The sequence below is a fragment of the Papilio polytes genome, unplaced genomic scaffold, assembly GCF_000836215.1.
Source record: "Papilio polytes unplaced genomic scaffold, Ppol_1.0 DF823823.1, whole genome shotgun sequence".
NCBI classification, from domain to species: Eukaryota; Metazoa; Arthropoda; class Insecta; order Lepidoptera; family Papilionidae; genus Papilio; species Papilio polytes.
Window position 1 is genome coordinate 40,022 of NW_013525381.1, and position 26,166 is coordinate 66,187.

At 33.6% G+C, this 26,166-nt stretch overlaps 1 protein-coding gene across 1 annotated transcript; it reads right to left on the reverse strand.

Annotated features, from left to right (window-relative positions):
- On the reverse strand, nt 1-26,166 carry LOC106103395 (nose resistant to fluoxetine protein 6-like). The gene is made up of 12 exons (XM_013283147.1): nt 25,847-26,166; nt 21,983-22,194; nt 11,425-11,618; nt 9,583-9,847; nt 8,493-8,653; nt 7,217-7,385; nt 5,565-5,758; nt 4,367-4,496; nt 3,385-3,574; nt 1,818-1,960; nt 414-510; nt 1-182 (listed from the first exon to the last, which is right to left on the reverse strand). The coding sequence occupies exons 1-12, from the start codon at nt 26,139-26,141 to the stop codon at nt 151-153; spliced, it is 2,082 nt and encodes a 693-aa protein (XP_013138601.1). The 5' UTR covers nt 26,142-26,166; the 3' UTR covers nt 1-150.

Consider the following 26,166-nt stretch of genomic DNA (forward strand, 5'->3'; position numbering starts at 1 on the left):
CATATTTTATTTCATGTTTTATTAAAGTAACTTAAATGGTATGTCCTTCTTATTGTAATGGTATAAAAATGTCAAAATATACTTATAAAGACTAATAACTAAGTGATTTTTAACTTATTCTAATAATACATTTAGTCTTTGATTTTTTTCTCACTTGTCCTTTAACTTCGTCTGTGATTTACCTGAAAATAATATTATTTTTAATATCAACAAAATATTACTAAAACTTCAAATATAAACAGCTAAAAAACTGGTTTTATAGTTTTTCTTTAGTTTATAATATCTCACGAAAATTTCAATAATTTAATAAGTAATTTTGGTTAAAAAGTCTCTTTAATTCTAAAACTATGTATGAAAAAAGAAAACACATTCCTTGCTATTCTCTCTTAATTTTCACTGCAAGTATTACTTACCAAAATATATCCTATGAACCTGATTGAAGGGCATTTCGATGGCGACGGTCGCGAGAATCGACACCACTAAGACGGCCAGCATTTCCGGTGCGTGCATCTGAACACAAATTAGTTTTTATTTAACCTTCATCTTAATACTAAAGATATATTTATCTGACTCTCGTAACATCACATCTTACTAATATTATAAATGTGAAAGTTTAGATGGATGGATGTTTGTTAGAGTTTGTAGCCGAAGCTGAATGGATTTCGATGAAATTTGGTATAGATGTAGAGGATAGTCTGGAAGAACACATAGGCTATTCACTTTTGTTTTTTTCAATGCCACGCAGACGAAGTCGCGGGCGAAAGCTAGTTTGTAAAATAATTTTTCTGTTGTAAAGTGCTATACAATTAAAATCTACACTTAATAATATAAAGAGGAAAGAATCGAATACATACAAAAATGTATTTTTGTATGTATTCGATTCAAGTAAAAACTACTGAGCTGATTTTTAAAATTCTTTGACCATTAAAAAGCTACGTTACCAGTGAGTATCATAGGCTACATTTTTTACTATTTGGACGAAATCGCGAGTAACAACTAGTATAATAATTTCTTTACAGATTACATTGATTTATAGAACTGTAACGGCCGGTAAAAACGCTTAGTTATAACTGAAAAATACGATTGTTAAAATTTGCCTACACACGCAGTTTTAAATGAAAAATCCGAATCTTCATTTAAAAATGAGCGTCTGCAGCGGACTTTAAAGAGCGTAATTTAATAAAACACGTGTTAAGTAGATATTAATGTATTCAAAGAAATCGAGCCAATATCCCTTGTTATCTTTCATTGAGGCATAAAGCGGAGAGTTCAATGAGTTGGTAATTTTGTAAAGTTGTAAAAGTTCAACGTACTGTCTAGTACATATTCTTGTAGTAATCCAACATACAAATGTTGAGAATAATGAAGTCTCAAGCTCCGTCTCTGAATCTTATGAATATTTTCGTAGAAAAGAAAAACTGTACGTCTACAGATAAGCTCAAATTTTTCTATGATATTTGGCATTTTTCATAATATTAGCTAGTTAAATAGTTAATAAATATATATAGCCAGTTATAAAGAGCTGGAACGACACTTCGAAAATAGTATAAATAGTATTTTACAATACCGAAATTGTTGGTAGCACAATGTTAGATAGGTTTTCATTACTGTAGTCTATAGTTTTTTTTATAAAAAATATTTTAAACTGCCTGTTGCTTGCGACCTCCTCCGCGTTAAAAAAAATACCCACTGGTAACGTAGCTTTTTAATGGTGTATTTTTGAAATCTGTCCAGAAGTTTTTGAGTTATTCCAATAGAAAGAATACATAAAAATACAAATCAGTCCTCTTTATAATATTAGAATAGATAAAACTTACGAGTAACAGTGGAGTGTAGAACTCAGCGTGTCTCTGTACACCGACGTTGTAGAAGAATATCGGGAACTGCGTGAGGTAGACCGCGTATGCGATCTTATTGAAGAATTTGAAAGCGCGCGACTCCACAAACGCTGTGCCTATACCTGCAGAATAACAAAAAAATCAGTTTTCATCAAAACATGTATAACATTCTAGCTTTCGCCTGCGACTCCATAAAAAAAACCAAAAGCGCATAGCCTATGTGTTCTTCCAGACTACTATCATCTATGCCAAAAATTATCGAAATCGGTTAAGCCGTTTAGGCTACAAATTCTAACAAACATCCATCTATCCATCCATCCGTCTAAACTTTCGCATTAATAATATTAGTAAGAAGTAGGATAGTAAGATTGGCATCTCCGTTGGTCTCTTTGAAAAAGAGAAAAACAGACAATATTAAGAGTTTCGTCTGTGGTCGGAGGTACAAACAGTTCAATATCAAAGCTACAAATAACAATACCATTATTATAATCTTACGAAAACCATAGTTCCATTTTAGTGATTACTAGCTGTTGCACGTGACTTCGCTCGATTTAATTTAAAAAATATAACCTATGTTACTCACTGATAACGTAGCTTTCCAATATTACTAGAATTTTTAAAATCGGTTCAGTAGTTTTTGAGCTATTTCAATACATACAAAAATCTTTTCTCTTTATATTAGTATAGAAGTATAGATAAATAATGTATAATTTATTGATTAGCAACATACGTCGATGCTCAAGTTTTATTCATCCTTCTCTGTTCTTATTTATATTTAAGTTGATTGTTGCCGTTACTTACAAAATATATTTTCGATTAAGGCTGAAATGTTTCTATCTATTTTTCATTCTTTTATCGCTTAATTTGAACAAACGCCGTCGAAACAAATTATTTAAAGTCACGGACGAAAATAATGATGACGTCGTAAAAAATGTGATTTCTTTAAAGAAAATCATAGCGCGCGATATTAAAAAAAATGGTTCATTTGATCGAAAACAAAAGTGGAATATCAGGCAGATACGACATAATGCAGAATATCGCAGGGACGCGCCATAAAGCCTTTGAAAAATGGAACGTTCCAGAATAAACGCTACAACTTCGACACCAATACTATATAGTTAGGCCGAGTTGCCACTGTAAAAAATTCTTTTATAAGAGAAAAAAGTTTGTAGAATTACGAAGGTTGACTGTTTAAAGTAAAACTTGCTATTAAAATTAGTTAAAGACGCTAATTAATGCTGGTAGTTGCGAAAACTAATGTCAGAATAAGTTTTCTAGTTAATTTTTTAATTTTTAAATCAAATATCTATAGATTTGACACCCCTAGTTGTAGAGCCCAGTCCCAATAGACAACCTCTTGTAGACATATACAAATTCCATTTAAATTTATTTACGTTTCCTATCGAAAATGTTGTAGCAAACCAGCTATAATTTGAGCTATCTCTTTTATCCTTCTAGATGGTTACGACCACAGTACCATAGACTTATTACAAGTTTAGACTGAAGACCCATGATCTGACAGATCACACCTCCTTCTGCAACTTACCTGTGTAATCGTTGCATATAGCCCAGTGCGACATGCACATGAACAAGCCCCACAGAATAGGCGTCAGCGCCGCGAACACAGCAGCGGGGAAGTGCTCATACTGGTAACCCTCCAGCCCCATGCGGTACGGGCTTACTATCGTGAACGCAGCTACGCCGAATGTTACCGCCCATAGTAAACGTGCTTGAGTCTAAAAATTATTTATAGCAGTGGTAATTAAAATATTCTTATGTTAATTGCTTTAGGTTTTTGTAATCTGCCCCCTTAGACAAAGTGACTTTCGATATCGAAATCGATAAAATGTGTCAAAATGTATAGGAATGCTTCGTAACTTATCGAATGTTATAGACATTACCATACATTTTGATAATCGATTGGTATTTGTCTAAGGGAGCAGATGAAATAAAAGTGTGTAAAATAAAAGAAGAAGAGATGGGGCTTTGTTCTTATCTGAAACTAGCTGTTCCCGTACGACTTCATCCGCATGAAGTTATGAAAATTTTATTTTTTGTTTACATTTGTCAAATTATCAATTACAAATGTCAAAATGACATGACATGATGACAGCCTTGTTACCTTGATGTTGGCAGCAACTTATGATCTCTTTCCCACATTAGTATTTTTATCCAAAATATTTACCCGCTTAGTTTAATGGCGTTGAAATATATAGCCTAAAGCGTGACGTAAGTGTAGGGCTTTTTATTAAAAAAAGAATTATTCAAAAATATGCTGTAATTGCTGACATCTTAGGCAACAAAGAATTGTATGTTTACGCTTTATTATAATAGTATAGATGGTTAATTATTCTGCTAAAAGAGCACAAACTACAAGATTTAAAGGTAGACTAAGTTCGTGGGTCTTTAACATTATTATAGAACAAAGTCTTCCAAATAAATGGTGATAATAATATAAAGGATATCATAAAAGATTGTCGCGGTCGGCGTGATTTATTTTACATATAGCCAAAGTTCAGAATACTTACATCGGTGAGGTTGAAGCTGAACTTTTTCGATCTCATAACGTATGCCATCACGACTCCAATAAGATATATGGTGGCGCGGTGGGTCGGCAATATATACGAGTATCTCGCAGCGTCCAGCAGTTTTTGCACTCTGAAAGTAAATCGCATAAAATAATATGGATTGCCGATATCTTTTATGTTAAAAATATTCAATAAAAATCCTTTGTTTTATTCAAAAGTCATGTCCTTAATAATGTATTCTTAGTAAGATGTCGAAATAATTTTATTTATTATGTTAAGTAGGGTTTAAAACCTTTTATGTGTTCTCTGCCAATTAACTTTGATGTATTGAGAAAACAAAATGGCAGGTAAAATGTAATAAAAGACGAATATAAAGAAAATGTTAAAATAAAAGCTTAAAGGCTAAAAATGAAATTGCAACTCCGGAATCATATGAAGATTGTATTATTTGCTATAACAATAAGTCAGGCGTTTAATCATAACATTATATTGTATACTACAAAATCAAAGAAAGAAACAAAAGAAGCCTAGAAAGAGATGGATGTATTGCGTGAAAGGAGACATGATCAAGAAGGAAGTGATGACTGAGATGACGGATGATAGAGTTATTTGTAGGAAAAAAACCCGGCGCGCCGACCCTACGGGAGTAAAACAGGATATGATGACTACAAAATCATTTGTTTTTAATAAACGCACGATAAACTGATCTAGGACGAAAGATAAAACAAGCTCCTTTAGTAAATGTTACGGGCATCTCAAAAGTAATTAGGTTAGTGCAATCAATCGACACGGCGGCCGTTAATACGATGTGAATCCTGTCGAAAATTAGCTTAATTACTTAGAAGTGGACGCACCGATCAATTACCTTGATGTCGTTTGACTGGCGCTAATTTATCGCCTAATTGTTACATAGATTAGTTTCACATTTACTCCTTAATGTTTAATTTTATACGTGCCAGTGTTAAAGTACACTTACATAGGCGACGTGAAGACACATTGTAGATAAATATTGCGAAGATTCAAGCAGTTTACTTTAATAATTCAACAATTTTCATTAAAAAAACAAAGAAAAGCTGGATGTTTTAAAACAATTCGACGAAAAGAAGAAAAATTTGCTTAAACGACAATTCATTGTTTGGAGACTTCAAATCACGCTTTCAGATTGTTCGTTAGTACAAAGTAACAATATTGAACTTACGATATTCCATAGTAGACGAACATGCTGATGTCGTACCAGTGTATGGCGAGGTATCGGAGCGCAGTGGAAGCCGTCGCTATACTGACGAGTAGCACCCAGCCCATCCTCTTGAACCTCCACAGCACCAGCATTAGTGGTAATGTCGCTACGTATAGCTGCATGTCCATACCGATCTGGTGCGTGTGAGTAAGGCACTGGAAAGAAATAATATTGTAGGACATACTATTAGTTCCTCATACCGTTGGCTATAAAAAAAAAAAACAATCAATACAACACACATTGGACAGAGGCTGTATATAAACGTAAACTAGTACCATTAATTTTTTTCTTTATATGCAGATAAACACACACTATTTACTATCATTGTTAAAATTGCATTTGTTAAAATATAAACGTTACTTGCTTTTTTCACATAATGCATTTATTCGCGCCTAAAATTCTAAAATTCTTTGTTTTCTTATTTCAAATTATGTCTAATGCTTTCTTGGCGGCCAGTACGATATTAAATATTTGTCCACAATACATTTGCAAGTTAAATAATTATCATTTTACAATTAAGTACTTTATAAAAAAAATTACTATTTAATACAAATATGCTTTTAATTTTAAATCAATTAAAATTTATTTACAGTTGTTGTCAGCGCCATCTATTATCAAGAATTGCTTAACCAGGCTGACTGACCAAATTGTTTCTTATATGGTAAAGACACAATTAAAATAATTCATTTTACTTTAATGTAACATATTTCGATGATAAATTGGGATAATTGCAAAACTGGTTACACGTTCCAGTATTATTTGACTGATTTAGAATTCCAGGTAGATAAACAAAGGAATTAGATAGGATGATCCTATTTTCCCTTGTTATTTTTTTTTATCAAATAAGAATATTTGTTAGTTATTTGAGGAGGTACAGGAGTCAACACAACCAAATATGATCGCTGTATTCTTATAGCTAAAGCAAAATACTTGTAACACAAAAATAATATTTTAAAAAGTTCAAATATTTCATCTATCATATAACCGTTTAAGATTTCATTAAGGAGGAAAACGCGGTTTATCGCATTACAGGCGCGCAAAACATCGCCTTTAATATGTAGGTGACACAGGATATGAGATATATAAGCACCTGAGAACAAGCCAACTTATCTTGAGTACCATTGTCGCCTCCGGGGGCTGCCACAGTATCCATTGTCACAACTATTCCGATATTGAAACGTCTTACGTGACGTGGAACTCTCGCCTTATTTTCGTTTGAATTATTAAAGGAAGATAGATGGGAAGCGAAAACAAAGACTTTAATTTCGTAATCGTTCCGCGATTTTCGCTTGAAATTTTCCGAGGATATTTGGGTCGCAATTCATCATCGCTATCATTGGAGTTTTAGGTCACGATAATTTTAGTATAATATACTTTTCACAATAACAAACGCTCTTTCGTAAAAAAAATGTATTATCTTTAATTTCACTTTGTTTTAGTAGGAAAAGAAACAGTAATTTTAAAACATAAAAAACAAGACCAGAACTTTTCCGTTGACGCAACTTAACAAAGCTAGATGGCGCTGTAATTAAAAATCAGATATTATTTTTATATTCCGTTCAGAATGTACGAAGTTATTAAATAAATATGAACATATTCAAATGCGTGCATACCATTTCCTCAAAGCCGAAGTAATTATGTATGAAGAGGAAGCTTTTCCACATATTTTTTTCACAGACCCTGCTGTGCTCCTCCACGACGAGGTTCCACTGGGGCCCGTTGTTAACGTCGGGCAGGATGTACGTACAGAATAACATTAAGCTCAGGAACAATGGGAATAATCTGGAAAGAGTCGTTTCAATTAGATATTAAATGGATAAAACGGATTTTAGGTTATGTTATTTTAGGTTATGAATAACTATGTTTCTGTGTCAAAATAAAATAAGGAAAATTCAGAGTTCAATATTTTTCTATTCGAATAGTTTAAAAATGATCTCATTGTGTATTAACACATACTTGTTAGATGTTTTATTTTTTAACGTTTTTGTTTATTTAATATTGCATTTAAATTTACTTGCACTTGTATTGTTAATTCATAGTTGTTAAGTCGAATCTAAATTAATATTTGAATTATACCTTGAAATATTAGAATCTAGCAAGTCTTATACACACACACTTAGGAAAATTAATACGAGTATCAATGAAGTTATCAAACAACACATTGAAAGATAAAAATGAAGACAAAAAATACCCACTTAATTGGAATCTTTGTACGTTAAAAAGACAAATAATCAGTTTTTAAAAATCAAACTCATAAAGTCACACACGTGTCAAATAGACAGATAATTTAAAACTAATGTTTTTTAAATAGTGCAAGAGATATAAATTAAATAAATATCGAATCAAATTCAATAGCATCGATATACAAAATACGAATCTGTGTTTCCAATTAAGCAAATAATAAAAGTGGATACAAAATAAAACGAATAAATTCGAAAAGCGAAATGAAACGAAAGTGTAAAGTACTCCGGCGGCGGATTTGAATTGGTGACGATTTCATTAATTTGTTATATTTGTGTTTAATAACAAATAGTGGACGCTTTCAGGACAATTATTTTAAAAGCACACTGAGAATTGATGCACTTTACATATTATAATTTGTTTAAAGCAAGTATGGGCAACCTTTGACATATTGAAGGCTAAACTTTAGCGAGCAAATACGTTCGCGGGCTGCGACATCAAAGGATGTTGTTTGCCGCCTCACTGTTACTCCCTGAGTATTAGTACCTAATGTATTTTTTTCAAAATGTCTCGCGGACCGGAACATATCTTGCAGCGGGCCGGGTGCGGTTCGCGGGCTGGCTGTTGTCCATAAATGGTTCCAAGTGTTAATTTACTATTTCGATAACGTATAACTAAACAAAACAATAACAAAGACTTTTAATTTACCTGAACCATCTTGCGAGTAGTCTGCCTTTAATATCAATAGTCCCTTTCCTCTCCAGCTCTTGGAATAGATTGTGAGCGTTCAAAAAGCCGCTCAGGTAAAGAAAACTGTCTGTATAGACAATGGCCGAACGACCTATAACCGCCCATGGCATTCCAAAGACCTGAAAAATAATAACAGTAGATTAAAACTTAATTTTCTATATTATATAATAACTTGGTCTTCTGACGTATTCGACGACGTATTCACATTATAAATAAAACTCAGACATTGTGTGCAACTGTCAATGGCAAGAAAAGCCGTTTCGGGTAACTAAAACTGAAATTAGATTTTGAAACCCTTATCCGTCCCAAAGCATCTGTCAGATGGATAATAGATATGGCATAATATTGTCTTAAAAGTGACGTCATCTAATTAGAAACAGGAGCTGAGTTTGACCTTGAGATTGACTTTCATTACCATTATCGCAAATAATATTATTACGCTCCAAATATTTAAATATTAAATCCAATATAGGAACGACTTACATAAAACATTTACGACAAACGGACACGTCAAATTTATACACGTATATAAATATTTGTACAGACGTCGTAAAGTTTCGGCATCACATAAACTTTGATCGAAGTTACGCCGTAATCCGCTTGTTGATTGCCGAACTTCGCCAGACTTAACAACTTTTAATAACTTCGATATAGGAGAGTGGATAAATGCATTAAAGTAATAAAAGTGGTGGGTTTCTACTAACGGCTTTTAGGCGCTTCGCGGAACTTGAAAGTTGTGAAGTGAATTATGTAGCGCCTTTGCGGATTTTTTTATAAAGTTGCTTGAAGAAATTAACAAGTTTACATTCTATTATGATTTAGATGAAGTATAAATTTTAATCTTAAGTAAGAATTTCATTAGTATTTAGTTTCAGTTTATTTGGGAACACAATTCATAACGCATCTTCAAGCTTACTTAAGATAAATATATAAACAGTATAATATATACGTCCAGTAAACATGAACATATAAAGATATCAAAGTTCTATATTGAAATGTAAATTTTGTTTGACTTTAAAAAGTAATAGAATAGTCAAATTTGACTCACCGCTGAAAAGTGAGTTTTGTTGACAAAAGGGCTGTGCGCCATCGCCATAGACTTGTGGGCTATGAGCAGCGCGAACGCATTCATCCCGCGGAAGGCATCCACCCCCTTCACCCGGCTGCCCGCCTCAGACAAGTCAAACACTTTCCTCAAATTACGTTTTAGGGAAAACGCGTTGAGAAGCTTCTCGAAGTTAGTTGCGCCTTCCTTGCCGTCGTCTAATATCGTACCCATGCTCAATAGCAGGATGATCGCAAGGAAAAATGTTCTGTAAAACAATACGATAAAGTTCAATTTCCCTTGATGTATGATATCACTTGAGGTGTTTCAGTGTCGTTAAGGCGGGGTTGTTGTTATTAAATTTACATAATACGTTATACTCGTAGTCGTACGTTCGTAGTTACGAAAAGCGAACAAAAAGTAATGATACTTTAAAGAAATGCTCAAGATGTAACAAAATGTCGACATATTTATATTCAAAGTACATGATAGTAATAAGTCTGGTTATGATAGAAATCATTCATGTTAATTTAGTTTTCTTCTGTCTTAAGTTGTGACTTAATGAATTTACGGTTGTGAATCGCATAACATTTCAGTTTTATTGTAGTATCTATTTTCATTGTCAAAGTCCAAAATTTTACGGTGACATATAAAATATAACAATCAAAACCACGTTACAGTATAACAAATGTAGTACAGACTAGAATATCTTAAATTATTCGAGATTCGAATTCTAACTAGAACAATGGATGGACGTGGGATTCGGTTTGAATGGCGAGCAGATGCATTAAATGTCCCAGTGTTCCAACTAGAATATCCCAGCTGGAGTGTCCAGCGTCCCATTTGGGGCATCTGAAGTGTTGACAGCTGCAAGATGCCTTTCAATGGGCTTTGCACAAGACGCCCGCAGCTCACAAACACGCGTCTCATCTCACGTTTATACAGTTTACGTATGCACATAAATTAGAATAATGTTACGTGGCGACGATTTTTTAAATTAATTTTATAATACGTAGCTTCAGTTTACGTTCGGTCAAAATGGTAAACGTTCCTCTTAATTTATTTTTGCAAATGATCTGATCATCGGCACATCACAAGGTAGGTCTACATTCAAGGATTTTTAAACCGGTAATCCGTTTTAAGTGCAATTATTTTTCTTTTAAAAACTCTCAGAAAGAGGTCAGATTCTTTTATCGATTCTTCAAAATAGTATAAAGGTATACAGAGCGGTTTTATATTTTTAAATCCAGCGTTAGTTAAAAGGTGTTTTTGCCGCAACCTATAAGGTCATGTAATCTCCGGATCGATTGCAACGCACTCACGAAAGGGATAACCAGTCTTATTTAGGGTACAGATTACTTGAACCTCGATCCTTATTATTAATAGATTTGCTCAAAATTTAAATAAACTTGGACATTTAATACATAGATAATGAAGTTTTAATGCATTGCTAAAAATGAAAGCGGGGTTTTGTACAAATTCGTGGAAAAATATACCCTTTAGTTTTAATTAGGATATCTCAACATTAAGGAACCATGTAACAGACAAAGTTTTCAAAAGAAAATTATATAAAAAACGCTAAACTAGAAATGAAAAATGCCACAGACAGTTATCAAGAATGTTCCAAATTGATTAATATCATTATTTACAATGTCAGAAGAGGATTTAAAAAAATAATAAAACTGACCGTTACATGTTAAAAATTCTCTTTCGTATAACTAACGGTAAATTTTAAAAACCAATACCTTATCAATATCCTTATTACCATCATTTATATTATTTAAAATTTTTACTTTGTTAATGTCCATTTTTCATCGGGTAGGGAATTAAATTTCTTTTACTCACATGGATAACGCTTTCCCGAACGAATAAGGTCTGCTGACATTCTTGACCGTGCACATCGTGTTGTACACTCGCACGGAAATGTCCAGTCCCGACAGTTTCTGTGACAGTTCCTCCTCCAAGTCATAGCTGCTGCAGGAACTCGGCATGCAAACACCCCACAGGATGCTGGAGTATCGTGGAACACGGTGTCCCATCTGGAAATAATCAGTATATGAGAATAACAATGGCAATTATAACTGGTTTGTTTGTGGTAATCATCAGTTTTTTTTTGTAACTGTTTGCCTTGAAGAGGCATTTACAGCTCCACCGGGCTTGAGGTGGCCGAACCCGGATGGCGCTCAGGCTGAACCTCGTTTATGAGTAACTAAGCTTGAGGGCTCCCTCAGGAGCCTCGGCACAGGCCGTTACTTCGTTATTATTACCGGATTGGGGTAATCATCAGGTGTTCTTTGATCTATTTGGTTACCAGGATATAAGACGAGGAACTTGCTCGTTGTTTTGTATAAAAATTGGCGAAGCGTCTAAAATTAATCAATACTAACATTATAAAGATTTTACAAATTCTGTATGGTTTTTATATGATGTGATATTTTGTATAATTTTTTTTATTTCACGAGGGCGAAGTCACGAGCAATAGCCAGTACTAAACATTGTGGATGGAAATCGATAGGGGGTAGTCAATTAAGTTTCTTATTACTCAAATATCGATATTTATACGGAACTTATTAACGAGTAGACTAAATGCTTATGGGGTATTCAATTTTGACTTAATACCTATACCAATACGTGCATCAACACGAAATGGAATAGTTTTATTTTATTGAAATCCGTAGTTTGCACCGAGACCGAGTTGTATTTTACTTTCAAAGATTTGAATTTAGATTTGATGCGGGGATGCATTCAAAGATAGAAATCGAGCGGCAACCAATTCCATTACTACCGCGCATCCAGATTTACATTGACAGAGCCATGCTATGATATATTAAAATATGCCCTTCAAATTTGTTCCCAATAATGTAGAATCAGATGCACATTATTTTGAAACGGCAATGTTTAAAAGAATACCTTCTAATTATTTAGAAGGAAAATATATGTGTTACAGATTTTCTAATAATGCAAATTTGTAGCTTCAGTTTTCCCTTCTTGGTTATCGGAGTAAATAAGAAGCTTGTTACCACAATATAATTATTAGTAAGTAAGGAACCCGAATGCAATCTTTGCTTAACTATCAGACAGCTAATTTTCAAGTCAAGATTTATCTATACCTCTGAAACTAACAAGCTAAAACTTTTAAAGCTTAAAATTAAAGCGTATTAAAACAGCACGAAAACGTCGTTGAGAGTGTAGAAGCAGAGCAAAGTTGCAATTTATCTTACAACTAGACCTAGTCATAATTTAGTCCCGGGACGCGGTGAAATTAGCCTGATAAATTGTGCTCGTAATCTTTGCTGCACACGACGCCGCTTAAGTCCCGGATTAATATCTCTTCTCTCCCTCCCTCGTGGTGTATTACTTTAGTTTTACTACGGCCACGTAAAACGAGCTCACTTCCATAGTTTTATGCGCGCCTAGTACCTGCATCAGGTTTCGCGAAGCTAAGCACCCGCTTTGTGGGTAGACTGTTTAAAATGTAAATATGTAAAAAATATATGCAAACGTTCTCAAGCAAATAAGATTATTTTTATAACCATCATAGTTTAGTGAAATATTCACATTTTAATATAGAATAGAAAGAAAAATATGCGTAATGAGCTTGTAGAAACTGAGCAAAAGAAATATAATATGCTTTTACGAGCAGATAATCTTCGTAATATAAAAAATATTTTCCTTAGCTTACACATTAAACTAACTATATCAGCTTTTGCCGAGCTTTAACCTAGAGTTTTTTTAATGAGTTAAGCGATGCTTTCTAGCGTTAACCTTGGACGAGTTGCCGAGCTCCGAGCGAGCGGTAGATTGATGCGATTAATTTTCAGCGATCAGCATGCGCCGAAGACGCTACTTGCACACCCAACGTGTAAGAATTACTTGTCTTAAGCAATTTCGTTTAAATAATGCTTCTTAATCAGATCGACGGTCAATGCTTCGCGTGCTCACGAAGTATAGTGGGAATGCAATTCAGCAAAATCGGAATATTTAAATGCTGCCATTTCTAAAGAAAAAGGTTTTTCAGAATACACTTCTAAAATTACCCATGTTTGGATGATGATGTAAAAATTCTATTGGTTGACAGACATTAACAAACCAACCAGATGTTCAAGTTTTGAATATTTGCACTTACGATGGTAGAATAAATTGTTCTTTTGTTCTTATGTTCTTATGTTTTAATCTTAAACTACTGTAGCCAATAAAAACACAAAGTAACCGCCGTCAAATCCCGAACCCACACGTTCCGGCAAAACTTTATATCTTTCTTGCTACAGATATAAAATCTCCAAGTATTGCTAGTGGTAAATAAAATCACTACGTTTGCTCTTAAATTAACGTCAAGTAAAATAAAATTACTCCTGGCAACTTTGTGTCGAGCCCGAAAACTTTAGTGCTGCAACGGAATCTAGATTAATTTACTTGAGCTACGTTTGTACTTACGTCGTTTCGCTTGAATACACTTATTTGCAACAAAGCCGAAATTGGTTTCTTTGCAGCATTGTGACTCCTAAGGAATGCTTTAGTAAAATTCTTTGTATTTGTTTACACCGGCTTGGTCAAGGGCCATTGTATTACACAATAACAATTGTCATTCGAAACAAATATGGCGGCCAAATAAGCTGACAATGTGGACGGCCGGTGTTGGCTCGCAGAATATTAACTAAGGAAGCGAACCTTGGATGCCTTTTGCGTGATCTCGATCCGAATGATACCAAGTCATTTGTTATTATGCTCATTATAAATTAACAATGTTCATTGCTTATAATGTTAAATTATTTTTATTTTTAAAACATTCTAGATGCTTTAAAGATATACTATGAAGTACCAGAGTTTATTATATCCTTGTATCTCATGAGATAGTTAAACCCTTAGGCGTTTTTATACATTTTGAATGGGTTTAGGATAAAGTGCTGGTTTTGATTGCTTTTTGCATGCAACTTATTACATGTCAGAGAAAAACATACAATATTAAACTGATGTTAAATCTACCTAATACATTTTAGATATTACTTGCAATGCTAGTTAAATTGCTTAATCATAGCATCAATGTGCGGGTACACGATAGTTAAGGGGAAGTTTCTATTAACTCAATAGATCGGGCTTGATTCAACGCGAGCTTACGGAATGCTATCCCGAACGAAGGCCACCCGAATCAGATGTGTAAGCCTGATGGACTTAATGAACAGAGATAAGTGGCCGGGGAGGATTAAGTCACGTAACTCCGACAACGTAACATCCCAGACTTCGGGTAAATAGCTGAAGGCGAGACTCCGTATAAACTTGTCAAAATTATTAACCTTTGTCAGACATATGTTGGAACTATAATTTGATCGATGTCTCGATTTAATTTGAAGTTAGTTGTTGTTTTATTTTCATTTTCTTATACGTGATTAATTATTAAATGGACTTTAAACATAGAATAGATTTTACGTTTATTAGGAATGAATTTACAGTATTTCAAGGAAATATTATAAAATAATGAACCTTTGACTATGTAGGAAAAGTCCAGTGCAACTAGCAAATGCTATCCGGAGTTACGAACTGAAAGTTTATTTTGAAAACATTATAAAATCGAGTTTGTGAAGCGTGTCTGTTTCGTGGTAAAACGTCTCTAGTTTTAACTGGTGCGAATATACACCGGCTACAGATTTATCGTTGAAAATGTAAATTTTAATTAAAAGGAAAACTTTGCATGAACACGTTTTAATTTTCAAAGGAGCGACAAGTAACGCGGCGGTAGCTTCGAGTCCTTTCTAACGAGCGGCGCGATCTGCGAGTATTTTAATTTTTTCCCGCCTCTCCCCTTGTTTTTAAAAGTTAAAGTGCAAACATTTTTATATTCCATACACATGCTACAGTTGGTATATTATATCATAGTTTATATAAAACATACAGACGAATTGAGTACCTCCTTCTTTTGGGTAGTCGGTCAAAAACAGAATAGTAGTTGCGTGGACTGTTTAGACCGCTCAACGTCATACTACAGTCGCCAAGTTGTCTTTACTTTGTGTTTTTGCTTCTTTTTATAGGATTTCGTTTATGTCCCTTGTTCTTTAGAAATTATGATTCTAGACAATTGATGGCATACTTCGCAGTTCATGCAAATTTCAATCAAGTAATTGTCCTCGCATAATCAAGTTAACATGGCTAAAGTGATGTTTTTCTGATTTACAAAAATTTTATTTTTATTTTTCTTATCATAATGTAACTGTTTTTTTCGCAACAGATTTATTACACAATTTGTCTTTATATTACTAGCTATTGTCAGCGACAAATGTATTTTTTAGGAACAAAAAATACACTTGAATAATATAATCTGTAATGTATTTCAAAGATCTTATCTAAAACTTAAGTATTTTTATTGTAAAAAACAAATACGAAATATTAGGAACGTCTTTTGTATAAAGGATACATTTAAATAATAAAAAATAACGTTTCTGTGGTTTTAAATGTGCTTTACGATGAATATAAAACAGACAAAACAAACTTAAGAATTTTCTGGGCATTGCTTATGGAATAGATAATAATAGTTAAACCAAGGTTTTAGTCCCAAACTAGTGTTCTTTCATTAAAGAAATCAAGACTATATTTAGATAAAAGATGTTGTTCTTGGGTATATACTAATCCTCCCCTCATTCTAGGGACAATAAAGAGTTTATTGAACTCTATGTTAACTTCCATTTCATAAACTTCGTTCAACCTTATGTAATCGAAACATTCTCGTCAAGTGTTAGTGGCCTTCCAATTTATCCATATCTTTTGGGAACCGGCTCACGTATCTATTGGATTACACGTCTAGAGGTGCGCGGGCTGGGGCTCGGTGAGGTCACCCACCCTTGTCCCGAGCCCGTCAGCGGTCTGTGGCGAATCTTTTTTTGAGCTCTACTTTTTATCCCTTCAGGGTACCGTAGTTTAATAAAAACGCTTTTGTTATCGTAATTGATAAACCCAACCAAATAAAACAAGGAAAATAAGAACAATAACCATAATTACGTTTTTAAAATTGGAATTTCAAATCTCTAAAACGAGGCTAGAAATAAAATTATTCTGGTTATTTTTTAAAACCTTTAAAGACCTACGATTATTCTTTGCCCCGACAGACATAACACAGTTATGTCACACATTAAGATTTTCTGTTTTTTATTTGTTAATTTGTATATACGGAACCGTTAGTATTTTTTTATTTAAAACTATTCCTCGTCATCCCCTAACAGTATGTAGATAAAATCTTGCTCACGTCGCCGCGCCGCGCCGGAGTGGTTCGTAGGCTTTTACTGCGCGTCCTCACCTATCTTGATAACTACGGGACCCCACGGAATCGCTGATGACTACGTCTAAGTACTTAGTCAACCGCAAAAACTGCTGTTACATTATTATAAACTTTTGATTTACATCACATATCGTAAGCTTAAGCAAGGTATTATTATTTAACGTTTTTACTAATTTGTTTCATATTTAACCAGCTGTCACTCACGTCTTCGTCCGCTTTATGTTACGTTACTTATGTTATTTATGTTACAATGTTACTCATTGATAAAGTAGCTTTTTAATTATGTAAGAATTTTTGAAATCGGCAAACTAGATTTTCAGTTATTACAATACATACAAAAACACATATCTTTCTTTTTTATAACATTAGTTTAAACAGGTATAAGCGTTCGATAATCTTATATGTTGTTTTTTCGTAGAAAGTAATCTAATTTCACTACTAAGGTGTTGAATTTGTTTTTTGGAATGTCATATGTGCGTAATGCAAAAAAGTTCTTTTAAGTACGATTGGATATATTAATGTTGATATGACATAAGAGGTCGGTATGTTTGACATCAAAGGCACTTCTTACACGGTGGCATCCGTATTACGTGATCGAGCTAACAAGCATCTAATGAGCAAAAAGTATAACAACGATTATTCTTACTATTGTTGCTGTGAGAGAAATGTTCTATCGCGGAAGTTATCAATTTGTACAATAACAGAATTAGATAATTAAGATCTGCATCCAATTATTATGTAAAAATATTTCTAGTTCTCAAATCGAATGAATTGAATTCGATTGTTGTGTTAATGTAGCAAATTAAAATAATAATTTATTTCCGTAACAATTCAATTTAATGTAAGTTATAAATAAAGTGAGAGCGTCAGTGACTCAGGGGTTTATGCACTTGACTTGTAATCTACAAGTCTTGGGTTCGAATCCCGCTGTACCAATGTGATTTTCGCTTTTTTGAATTTTACATGTACATAATTTACCCGATACCCTTCCGGTGAAGCAAAAAATCGTGATGCTTGCACATATCGGCCAAGAAATTCAAAGATATCTGTGATGTCAACCAACCCACATTGGCCAGCGTGGTTGTCTATGGCCTAGTTATCTTAACCTCTAGTCCCTTAGTGGGGACCTATAGTGAGCTGATCATGGTGATGATAAAGAAAGTAAGGTTGCATAGATAAAACAGTGAATATAGTAACAGTTAACGTCAAAAAAATAAAAGCCATTACTGAGAAAAATTATTATTTACAGTTGAAATAATTTTGCTAGACTTATTAAAACAAGTTATTACTGATATGCAAGTATGTTAAACATGTTCGCTGAATATGAACATGAAAATTGCGCTTTTAAAAAGTAATATCAGTCGGAGCGAACGTTAGTGGAATACAGGGGAGTCCGCCGCCGCGCCGCTACCACCGTCCTACTAAATCACAAACTATTCCTACTGGCTCATATAAATTCTGTTTTACATTCCCCCTCGCAAACATCGCCCTCCAGCGCTATTCCACGGAGCTACGTACTGAAATGTGTTATTGGTTTGCAAAAAAAACATATATAAAACGACGTGTTTTATACATAGATCTGTGCGTTAGTTTGTAATGTTGAAACGTTCAGACATGAAGGGTGTAGCTTTTAGGAGTATTGAAATAAGTCGGCGTCAAATGTCGATGTATTTGGAGAAAATATATTATCTTCCCACTTATAGTCAGTGAGACAAAAAGATATATGTTCTTGTCCAATACTCTACCGTACTGCTGGACAGTAATACAGTAAGGACCATAAAATACCTCACAATCTAACACGATAGGTATAAAATAACACATCTAACTGTATTCTTACGAGACAGGGATACTAGTAATCAACTCGGAAATACCAAAAATTTATCTTATTCTTGCCACAGTCATCGGCCGTTGGCAACCATGAGCGGAATCTTTAAATAGTTTTCGTATCAATAGTTTATCCTTGAATATTGTAGTCAACTTGTACTAAATAAGGTTTCTGACGTATTACTTAGATCACCTTGCAAGGTGTGATGGCAGGATGTAACATTTATTACATGGTTTCACTTTAGTTGCAGCCTAATTGTCATTCTCTGCCAAAACTCTTGGTATCTCAAAAGGACGTCGATGTCTGGCTAAAAGCCAATGATGCGTCATAATAACGGATCTATTGTAATCCTTTAATGTCTACTTATTCAATGTATTAGGTGATTATGTTTTAAATTAAATGGATTTTAATATTAAACAGTTCAATAATTGTAATATAAAGGCTTTGTTGGGGCACTATCCTTTAGTGTGACTGCTATTGAAGTGAACGTCAGGAGTAGATTTTTATCATGACACATATAAGCGGCGACAGGGAATAAGGTACATTTTTTAAACATTAATAATACAAGTTTTTTTAGGGTAAATAGTCAAATATTGCTTGATTGAGTAATGACATTGACCTCTGTTACTTTAACCATATGCCCTGTAAGAAAAGAACGGACTTTTTTCTCTTTAAATATTCAAGAGTAGCCTTGATTACTTAACTGCATGTAATTTGTTGTGTATGTTAAATGTAACAATAAAAATACTGATTTAAAGCTCTTTTCTGATATTTATTTTCCTTTACTTTGTTTCCGAACTTTTTAAATGGTTCACCTCACTATTTGACTCAAATAATTCAATATGGTAGGTTGGTATGAATAAAATAAAGCGGTCTTGGCCCTGACCTACGACTGGTTTCAAACAAAAGCGAATTCATAAATGCAAAAATGTATTCATTTCATAAAAATAGAAAGAAATATTCTCAACTGAAAACACTTTTTCTTCATCACTTTGTTGATGAGTTTTGTGGTAATAGGTCCCTTAACAAGCCGATATTGCATTTCTAAATGGGTTTTACTTACTTGAGTCAATTTAATATCTATTTAGTAGTTCTTAAGATTGATTTTACGTTGCGATTGTGTTGGTCTGCTATTAGCTATCAACAAAATTATATCGTAGTTAAGTATCACAGTTTACTGGGCAATATTGATGGTCTAAAATAAATTATAAGCAAACACATCTATAATAAAGATCTCTCAATTATAATTAAATTATAGTAGTTCTGTCAATACACGTGGGCCATAATTAATTAATGTTACTTGTAAATTACAGGCATCAAAATGTCAAAAAAGACTGCGTCTCTTCAATAGTTTCGATATACGATTATTCGAATCATCCAATTTAACCAGGCAAATTACAAACGTGTCGCGTTAGTAAACGGTCGGTAACATTTAACTAAAACACGTAATTATATAGTATAGTCGTCAATTTCAGGGAAAACTATCACTTTATCGGTAACTCCCCGCTGACCAATATAATCAATTTTCGCTACTAGAATAACAATTAATTTGTTTAAATCTCAATTGTTTTTCTCATTAAACACGCATCCTGAAACCGACACAACGTTCATTTCTTTTTTTTACCATAAAAACGTGGTCAGTTACATCCAATACTGTCAATGACGAATGACGCATGACGTACTGGTGAAAAGTTCACGCCTTTTACAGATCTTACCTCGGACTACTTTTATTATGGTAATACGGTCAGGTGAATTATAAAATTTTCATATAAATATTAACATTGATTTTATTGAACAAATCTCAAGGTTACATGTAAAGGTGTCTTAATTTTATATACGTCATCCGTAGGTCACGGTCGCGTCTCCGGTGCGATCGATGCCGATTTTCGCGTATTTCGTAATAAGCCCGCCCAACGCTTATTACGTACTCTCGGTAACAGCGCTTCAACGTTAAACAGAATTAAACGTGCAATCGTATGCAAGTTGGATGAAGAGTTTTATAAACTTCTTTTTGGGATACATTACTAGTTTTTCCCATGCGGCTTCATCCGCATGAAATTACATTTGTTAAATTCTCAAATACCAATCGCCGTACCATGGCAATCTTGCTTCTTTGTTGGCAGTTTGTAGGTGAGGGTTCCTTTCTTCACGTTAAGGTTTTTATCCAAATTATTTAGCCCCTAAGTCTATTAACGTAAAAATTAATAGCCTAACAGTGTCTTAATTGTAGGGCTTTTTATTAAAGAAAGAATTATTAAAAAATATGCTGTGATTGCTGACATCCTGCGCCACAAAGTAGTGTGTGTTTACGCTTTGTTATGTTAGTATAGGGTATAGATATACGAGTGTAGTAAAGTAGATTTTCATAGAGCACATACTCGTATTTACTATACTCATATAACATTATAAATTACATTCGTAACTAGCTTTTGCCCCGACTTAGTTTATGATGATTTAATAAAAAGAAAAAAAAAATCATTCTATTATTTCATTAATAAAACTAGTCATTCACACTCACAAACGTATGAACGCAGTAATAATTAGGTATAAACTTTTTTTATTGAATAGTATCGTTAACTTTAAGCAGATTATTATTATGCACCACTGTGCTTACAATAACCGTTTTAAGGAGACTTAACTAAACATTTAGCGCTAGAAAATTCATCGAATAGCTTAGAACTGACGACTTTAGTTTTCAACTAATTACTATTGCTGCAGGCGCTTTAAGACTACTTGAAAACTACAGACTTAAAAACTACTTAGATTGTTAATAGGTAAGATAAAGAGTTGACTAAGTTGTCTCTGTGCTAAAATGTTCTGAAGTTTCGAAATTGCATTTACTATTAAAACTATCAGTATAATATTTACATTGTCTATTTTAAACGCTGTTTTATTATTTCTGAAGAGAAAAACTTACATGCTGTATTTTACAACGCAACATTTAAATTTTTAGAGAGTATCGTTAGTTTTTAAGGTCATTAAATTAAATTTGGTTGGTGGTCAAGTACTGGCTTATGTTTTAAAAATGTTATAATTTAACGGCCGAATACTAAAACGACTTAACTTCGTCATAAGTTGTACTTACAATCAGTCATACGTTAATATTTTAATGTAATTTGGAGTTTAGGCGTGACTTTATATGTCGTTTCAGTATTCAGCCGTTAATCAATATTAATTTTACTCTCGAATAATAATTTTGATCAAACGCGATTTAAATATAATGGCATTAATTTGAATAGGTCGATTTCGAGAAAATGGATCCATCATAGGTACGGAATAAGGACACGGAAATGATGAATGCAAAATTTACTTACGTCAGTAACATTGCTTCTTAAATAATGTCCACTGTGTATCAATGTGTCCAAATGTTCGAGTTTCTCGTCTCCCTTTATGGTGACCTGCAGAGAAGCCAAGCAATATTTGCCACGCACTGCGCCGTCGATGTCCAAACATTCGTCGAAGTCACCGTACTGGTTGCCGTTGCCGCTCAGTATGCCTGATGGTGGCTTCGCTGTGGCATCAAACACTGGAACAGACATTGGAACCAATAATTTGACAAATAAGAGAAGAGAGTAAGAGTTTAAACATTTCTTTATAAGGGAAAGAAGGAAACGAGATGATCATCGTAACCCATGTGACTTCTGAATTACCAGAGGAATTGCAGATGCGTTGATTGCTTTTAAGAACATGATTGTTGAAGAAATCCTAAGTCGTAGGAGTTTGCAAATACAGTTTCTATTTATGTTTTAACTAACCCTTTTTAGAAGTTAATTCGGAAACTCAATAGCGTAAATGATTGAACTATCGGCAGTTTATATAATCTGTAGTCTTTTGTTTTTCAGGATATCACAATTAATGTCGACATGTAATATAGCTGATATAACCCATTACTGTGACATTTCGTAATACATAAAACATGTATCATGTAGATCACGTGAAGTGGTACTTAGTTAAGTGATTGAGATCAAACTTGCGAGATTCGCACAAACGTTATTGTACACCGGAAGGCCTTTGATCAGCGCCGGAAGGAGGTTGTATGAAATGTAATACGTAGGTACTCGTCTGTACGTACCTGCCGCATCCGAGACAAATTATTTCCAAGTTCAACTTCCGAAAGATGTCGTGAAAGAGACATCTTTGATCTTACAAATTACATTTTATAAGGTTCAACATTCTGTTAAAATTGGAAAGGAAGAACATTTAAAAAACATAAACAAAATTGTGATAGATTTAATTGTCTATGACAAAAACAAGTGCATAAAATACTTTACAAAATCAGATAAGGATTTACTAATTTTAAAAGAACAGAAACGCATCATCTAGCTTTTTTTGTATTATTTATGTTTAGTTATCTTAATTAATCGATACTAAGACTATTTTATGTAAAGTGAAAATCGATCAAAGTGCACAACGATAGGTAAATCCCCTTTCTGTCTAGACTTCCGATGGCAACGAGTATGGCGTAATTCAATTATGGAATTCCGCAGCACGCTTTCCGAAACGCGAACTGTAAAACACCGACAGACCCCCTAAAACTCGTCTAATTGTATTAACTCAATGACAAAGGTTTATTCCCATCACTAAAGGTTGTGTTTTCAATAAAGTGGAGATGATCGGAGAGGAGACTAGACATGCCGAAATAAATCAAATTATTTTAAAACCAAATTGCATCTCTGCTTCAATGTTCACGATTTTCAAAAAGATAAATGTGCACGCTTTTAGGAGATCTCTCAGGGACTAAATCCTTAAAGGACTTAAACAATCTCTATTTCCTTTAGGATGCATTTGATGAGCGTATTCAGTTTCTTACAAAAAATTGGTCTTTTTCTCAATTGCTTCTTTGTTCTATCCTTGAGCAGGGTAAATGTCTCTAAGGTCTAGAATTTTAAGCACACTAACCTAGAAAAAAACTCTCTCATTCATGTCTTAAAGACACCATAGTTATATGGGTCGGGAAACAAAGCCTCGACGGAGAAATCCAGCCCTCAACTATGCGGATTAAAAAGGAGGCAGGGAAAGTGCTTTGAGAGTGCAAGGCATCTGATACCGTGAATTGGAAGTGCTGCCATTGTTTGAATCTTACTGATATTATAAATGCGAAAGTTAGAAGCCTAGATGCATGGATGGATGGGTGGATGTTTGTTAAAGTATGTTGCTTAAATTGTAGAACGGATCTCGATGAAATTTAGCGTAGATATAGAGAATAATCTAGAAGACCATATAGGCGAAAGCTAGTATTTTAAATATAGTTTAAAATAGTTGACAAGTTTAGTATTATGTTTATTATCCTAAGGTTTTCCAATTCTAAATTGTTTTGAATCAAATATAGTATTCCTCTTTGTAAATTTGATTAATAAAAAAATCGTTACTATTCATACATATGTAACTTACACAGTCTATTTCCAGTGTAAAATAAACTGACAAAATTATTCTGTACACAGTACAAGTAAGGACATTGTTACAAAACTACAAGAGGAAAATTCATCGCAAAAAAGCCTTTCACACGAGCCTGTCTATCTAGCACCGGATTTGACAAATGCGTACATTCTAGTCACGAAAATGACACGCGGTACTCGCTCCAGCGGCGCGCCCGCATTTCGAATTCACCACTCACAATCATTTCACCACCTCACAAGGTTCAATGCTGGACATCCGAAGGATTCCTCTCTAAGGTCGATATTGAGAAATAAGAATAGCAAAATCCTAAGCCTAGATCACAATTAATTTCTTTCTATTTTTATCCTTCATTTGTTTAGTTTAAGATTTGGTCTTATTTAGTTAAGTATCAGTCGATAAATATAGGTTATACGTAGGTTCAATGGACTAACCGACTGGTTTAAAGGACAATCGCGTAATTCGTGCAGGCGACTGTATGAACATACTTTTATAATAGAAGCAAAGGCTTATTTGTAGCGTAGTCTTTTGTGGAAATATTATTTAATATCGCTTTAGTAACAAGATTTGTATCTTATGTTATACGGCTCGTGAACATTCTTCGTCTCTTCATTTTATTACATAGAAATATAACTTTATAAGGGATGAAATTAAGTTACTAAATATCAGTATTTCGTAAAGGAAAAGCCATTTATGTAGCGAAGAATAACATTTTCTACAAGGTTAAGTGGGACTCGTATTCTGTAGTAATTGCTATCGAAGGCCCTCAAAGATTGTTGAGAGGGATCTTTATTAGAATTTGATTAAGATCGGTTAGTCTACTATGGTTCGATAAATCTTCAATACATTATTTCCTTCAGCTATTTTCAATGGCACAGTATTGATTAAATAAAAAATAACTTCTCATTTTTTGATAGTAAGAAAGTTTCCGAAGAAAAAGGGTCAGGTTAGGGTTGTCATCATACAATGTTTATAGGATTAGGGGTGGCATAAATGAAATATGGAGGAAAAAGACGTATTTTAGTTACCTAGTTGTTGTGGGTTCTAAGATATCTCTCAAATAATTAATTTCGATGACTGGTACCATGCACTAAACAATTATTTTGTTAAAATATTATATTATAAATGCTTATAGATAAATATTCTATATGTCTTAAAAATAATAAAATGACTCTTTTAACCAGTATGAGAAGTCAGTGCTTTTTTATAATTTTTGTAAGTTATACTTGCAAGTAGATTTAAATGTTTACAATATATTATTTAAACGTTTTTACTCAAACGGGGTCAATGTGAAAATTATTATGTCCCAAATGTGAATGTACAGAAGCGAATGTAACTTGTCTTAATATTATTTTAGTTAATGAATCTTGTTATTTGACTGGTATAATAAGTACAATGGTTGAATATTTTTTCTTACTTTAATTAACATAAGAAAAATTGTAAGTTTTATTTGTTATGATTTTAATTAACTTATTATTTTTTTATAATATTGTATTGAAGTATGAAAATCGTTAGTGTCCGGAAAATATATGCATATTCAAATGGAAAAGTTCTCATAAAGATTGATGTTCCTGATAATCTGAGAAACCTTGACTGAAATATTCATCATTTATTGAATTGCTTTGTAATGCACCTACCCTCTAAGTAAAATTTATTTGCTTGTTGTCTAAGAATCTAAGTTTTGTTGTTATTAATTTTTTTGTGGTCCCACCAGGAACAAAATAATCGAATAAATTTATGAGGTCCTGAATCCAGAAGTCATATTAAAAATAAAACATAATTACTTTTCAATGCCCACAGCTCCAACCTCTCCAGGCTGTCTCTGAACACTCTGCTTTCTCGCCTGCACTGCTCTGTGGTCCCGTTCATCGGCACCAGGATCCGTGGAAACCTATCCCATAGTTCCAATACATTCGTTTTAGCACTGTCAACATTGCTTTCGTTTTTCGCGGCGAATTTTAATATAGTACCATTCAAAAGGCTATCAGTTAAACTCCTTTCGGATAGGGTGAGTTCGATGCACTCGCGGGCTGCGCAGGCGCCGGCAAAGAGGAGCAGGAGGCAAGCGCGCGCCGCCATGATAATACACGTAATGACACCGCGA